This window comes from Orbicella faveolata, unplaced genomic scaffold (assembly GCF_042242905.1).
Source record: "Orbicella faveolata isolate gen_17 unplaced genomic scaffold, um_ofav_v1 contig_34, whole genome shotgun sequence".
Classification (NCBI taxonomy): domain Eukaryota; kingdom Metazoa; phylum Cnidaria; class Anthozoa; order Scleractinia; family Merulinidae; genus Orbicella; species Orbicella faveolata.
In genome coordinates this window covers 1,311,487-1,316,243 of record NW_028301563.1, presented here as the reverse complement: position 1 = coordinate 1,316,243, position 4,757 = coordinate 1,311,487, and the positions used below count along the sequence as shown (strand labels likewise).

General features: G+C 38.0%; 1 protein-coding gene across 1 annotated transcript; it reads left to right on the top strand.

The window, feature by feature from the left end:
* Window positions 1-262: 262 nt before the first annotated feature.
* Window positions 263-2,057, top strand: LOC110058720 (uncharacterized). The gene has a single exon (XM_020765375.2). The coding sequence runs from the start codon at window positions 441-443 to the stop codon at window positions 1,125-1,127; it is 687 nt and encodes a 228-aa protein (XP_020621034.1). The 5' UTR covers window positions 263-440; the 3' UTR covers window positions 1,128-2,057.
* The last annotated feature ends 2,700 nt before the right edge of the window (window positions 2,058-4,757 follow it).

The window sequence follows — 4,757 nt, the reverse complement described above, 5'->3', positions numbered from 1 at the left end:
GCGACATGACGAAACGTTTTGTGATATTCCGATTAAACTACAAATGCTGATTGGGTTGTTAATAAAGTTTAAGCCTGCTTTTATTTCCTGATACCGGTATTGTAATGTATATATTGTGTCTTTGTGGTTATTATCTTCAACAAGGCGTGTTTTGTTGGAGGTCGAGCGGAGAGACTCCTTTGACCGAAAGTTTTCTGATGATTGGTCTGCTCACAAATAGCACATGCCGGACGTGATGTCATTTGATTGACAGACATGCCCCGAAGAATGTACCAGAGTTGGCCAGTGTTAGCAAAGCCTCAGTGAAATTCAGCGCAATCATCAAGGGCTAAGAGTTTTGTGGCTGTTTTTGGCGTTCATTCGCTGAAACATCTTCTACCGTTCGCGTTGATCAAAAGGGGAAACTATTTTTAAGAGGACAGAGAATATTTGAAACGAAAATGAGGCCTAAATCACTTCTTTTGGCTATTCTTGTTGTCAGCGTTGCCTTCGCAATCGAACACACCATGGCGGACTTCGATGGCCTAATTGACATTGACGAGGACAGTGACGATCGCGTCTCACAACATTTTGAGAAAAGATCGGTGGAAAGCTCTATTGGCGAAGGCGACGACGAAGATGATTACGGTTCTGTAATAATGTCCGACGAAAGTGGTAGCGGCAGCGGTGATGAACCAACTACAGAAGACAGTATTGTCGATGTTTCTGTTGTTAGTCCAACCAACGAAAAAGCGACTGCCACAACTGAACAGACCACGACAATTAACAACGAAATCACAGAAGGCACAGAGGAACCGACAGAAGACGAAGTGTCAGAGGAACCTACTGATGGAAATGAGGTTGGCGATGGTGATATGTTCGGTGGTGGTATCTCAGAGACAGATGCACCGGACGAAGATGATTCTCCGAACGCCGAAGCACGGGTTGATGAAAAGAGCGCGTTAGGAGTTCTGACCACCGAAGTTATTGCAGCAGTGGTTGTGGGAGCCGTTTGTGCTGTGATTCTCATTGCATTCCTTGTGTATCGGCTCCGGAAACGAGATGAAGGCAGCTATGCTTTGAGCGACGCAGGTTATAAAGACACGTACAAACTACAAGGCGACACGGGGAAGGAAGCATTCGTGTAAACGAAGTGGATGAGTTCTATTTTGTAAGCAGAACTTTTAGCAATGGACGCAAGCAAAATTTTTTATCGAGGTAATAGTGTAGGTACGATAAGAGAGGCATAAAATATTGAGTACGCCATCGAGATTAGCCTCGCCAACTAGTAAGTCGCACGGTATTAAAACACAGATCTTTCACGATCTGAACTAATGCAGGACTGCTAGATGAAATCGCCTCTTAGAACTAGTTTATTCGTAATCAGAAGGTAAAAAGAAGGCTTCTGTCCATAATTTGGTAGTTTTGAGGCTTAAAGTAGAAGCGAAATCGCTCCGTCAGAATTATTTTCGTATGTTTTTAAGGTTATGACAAGCGGTTAGTTTTTATCGTACCTTCGTTAGGGTGAATTGTCCATAACTTTTCCAGGTTTTTTTGTACATGATATATAGTTCTTTATGATTCTTTTAATCTATGTTCTTTTTAAGAGTGTCAATATATCATTTAAGAAGGCATGACTATATAATATTAGTATATATACATGGAAAAATATACGATTTTAGAAAAAAAGCAAAAAAAAAAACCAACAAAATGCAAGTTGCAATGTAAGTTTCTGACATGTTATGTATTCCCCACCTTCAACAAGGTTTATATGTGCTCGAAATAACGATATAAAAGGCTGTTTCTTTAAGTAAGTCGATAAAAATAGTATTGATAATCTTTTTGAACATTCTTTGTGACATCAAGAGAAGTAACAGAACCAAGGGGAGGTATTTATGGGTTTAATTTAGCGGATTTTTACGTTGAATACCAGCAATAATATGCGCCTTCTGGCAGACTGGCACTCAATTATTCACAATGTAAATGCTCTCGATTTTGAAACCGCACTAGCATGTGAAGAAGGCCGCTAAGTCGGTCCCTTTTTTGTAATAAATAAACCTTTGAAGTCATTTTCCATATTTCTAGTGCTACTTGTTATATGTGCATGTTGTTCAGTCGCTCATAACGGCTTTCTTTATCTGTTATTAGATGAGTAATCTCGCTTTGCCCAGTTAAAGAGGCGACATGTTGTCAACCCGATATTTGGGGATTTTGTGGCCGCCGTTCTTTTCAGTTTTTCAGTTTTACTGTGGCGGATGTCGCTAAAACGATTCGGCGACAAGTTTCAGCAGAAAACAACGTGGGAACGGGGTGACAACGGTTCGGATATTGTTCAGGCGCGCTATGCCGCGGCGAGGCTGTGAGCTAATTTGCTTTGACATGGAATTCAGTTATTTGCTTTATTACAATAATGCGTTGGGGTTTTTTCCCAAATTCTTTGCCCCTGAAGAACACTTCATTCCTTGAAAATAATGTCGCTTTCTAAGTGGTTACTAAATTAGATAAAGAAGGCAACCCGCCTGGCGACACGCAAGGGGCAGCTTTGCTACCCCTAAGCTTGGTATGCTTTCAATAACTCGATTGCTGTGCCGACTTAAATAACGATCGTCTGTAAAATATGCTAGATATCTCGAGATTGGGCGAGCTGTTTGATTCTTTGTAGATTGAGTGTTAAGATTTCGCTCTACAAGCTCTGAAGAAGTTTTGACTCATTTAAAAATCAATGTGTGAATGTTTCATTTGTTCCGCAACATTTTATACGCTTACGAATATGCTTGTCCTGATTTAATAATTGCAAAACACACACTCCTAGGGTTTTACCAAAACTATGGCAGTAATGTTTTAGAAAACCACAGATTTGTAGGGGATTAATTTCTCTGAGTCGGCACTCAATTCCCAATTGCTTTGCATTTTCACTGCATTCAATATATGCACTTCAAAATCAAGGACATCATTATTTACAATTCAAGCAGTGAACAAAATTTGGCAAAGATACATGAAAGAGACTTAATTAGATGGTTTATAATAACAGTTTAAAAATTAATCCCAGCCTTGTGATTGGCAGGAAATATAAATATATTTCACATTGCCTATTTCAGAGTAGAAGCTTTTTGTGTGGTTCTGTGTAAGGTAACTGTTTTATGAGCTGTCACATCTTACAGTACATCCCATGAACTCAGGAAGTGTATGCTATTTCATTTGATATATTTTGTTACTGCAGTTCTGGTGGATTCAGCGTTACAGGAACTCTTGGCCAATTGAAGGGACAGAATCCAAAGTCATTTTTCTGACATACAAAATTAATAATTTCAAATTGAAAGAAAAGTCAAAGAAATCATTAACCAATTTGCCAAGAAAGTGATAATAAACCAAAAATAAACAAGGAAGGTAAAATTGAGGAAGATTAAAACAGACTGAACAACAAGCCTAAACACAAGGCTAATGTGTTTTTTTTCCGAGATGATTCACACTGAAAAATACTGGTTTAGATGTAAATGGAATGAAAGTCTTCTACTAGATGACGAAACAGAACTCCTAACAAGGTAGCCCTGTTTTCCTGTTGGGCTGTTTGGAACAGCAATTAAGCCAAGTTTCATTTAACATTTTTGCATCTCTAAAGTAGTCTCAAGTCTTACTGCTGGGAATCTTCAAACAGGTTATGTTTTACTAGACTTCAAAGTAGTAATTCCCAACCAAAATTTCTGGACATTTTTCATAAGAAACAGCCATACCATTTTTAAATGTTATCTAAAGTTGTTGGTTCATGGTCACCCTGAGAGTATCTTGATGAATTTTCTTTCACCTTCAAAACTGGATAATAAATATGGATGTCTTGTGGTTGCATTGTGCAATAAAGAAAGGAATAGAGTGGTTACTGTAATCCTGAGTCACTGAGGGTTTGGCTTCCAACAGTTCAGCAAGATTTTTTGCTGTGAAATTACTTGGGAAATATACATTTGATGAATTGATACATAAATTTAAAGTGCAACTGACCCAAAAATTTTTTTTTCTCATTTAATAAAATCTACCAGTTTTCTCAGTTACTAACTTATTTCCGTTGATAAAATCTCTCTGCATTTCTACAAGCATTTGAAGTTGTGATTTCTATGCCCATGACCGCGAAAAATGGGATCTGTGGGTCTGAAATCTACTGACGTCATCAGAGGAACTAGGCTGAAGGAACTCATGGCGTTTGACAGGGTGAAATTAAATCGAGCACTGCAAAAACATATTGGGGTATTTGTGCTTCATATTTTATCAAAAATGGGCAAGAATTTTAAATGAAAGAACCATCTAGCAATAAACGTCATGCCAATTACAACTCCCTAAATCATAGCTTTCTGATCCCAAGGAAAGTGGACTGCAGACTGAAAGTAACATTAAATTTAATTAATTAATTAATTTTTTTAATGATTGCTTTGGCTGTTTACATGTATCCTGGATTATTGCGGAGTCTCTGCATGCGGACCAAATCTCTGGGTTGGCAGATCTCCTGGTTACAAAGGTAACTGATTGAGGTATTTTTTCACACTTATTTTAGTCAATGTTTAGCATTTTTGGGGAATTGTCTTTCAATATGTGAAGCAATTTTGTGGTTAAATTGGCAGAGCTCTACATGCAAAAGAATTTTTAGGTTTAGAAGAAAAAATTAATATTGTCATCTCCCAGATTTCAATTTTTTGGGGGTTTACATCTCAGTGATTTGCATGCATCCAGGGTTCTCCCTCATTTTCAGTAAAACAGGTAAAAGAGCATTTTAAACTGGTAAAGCAATCAAA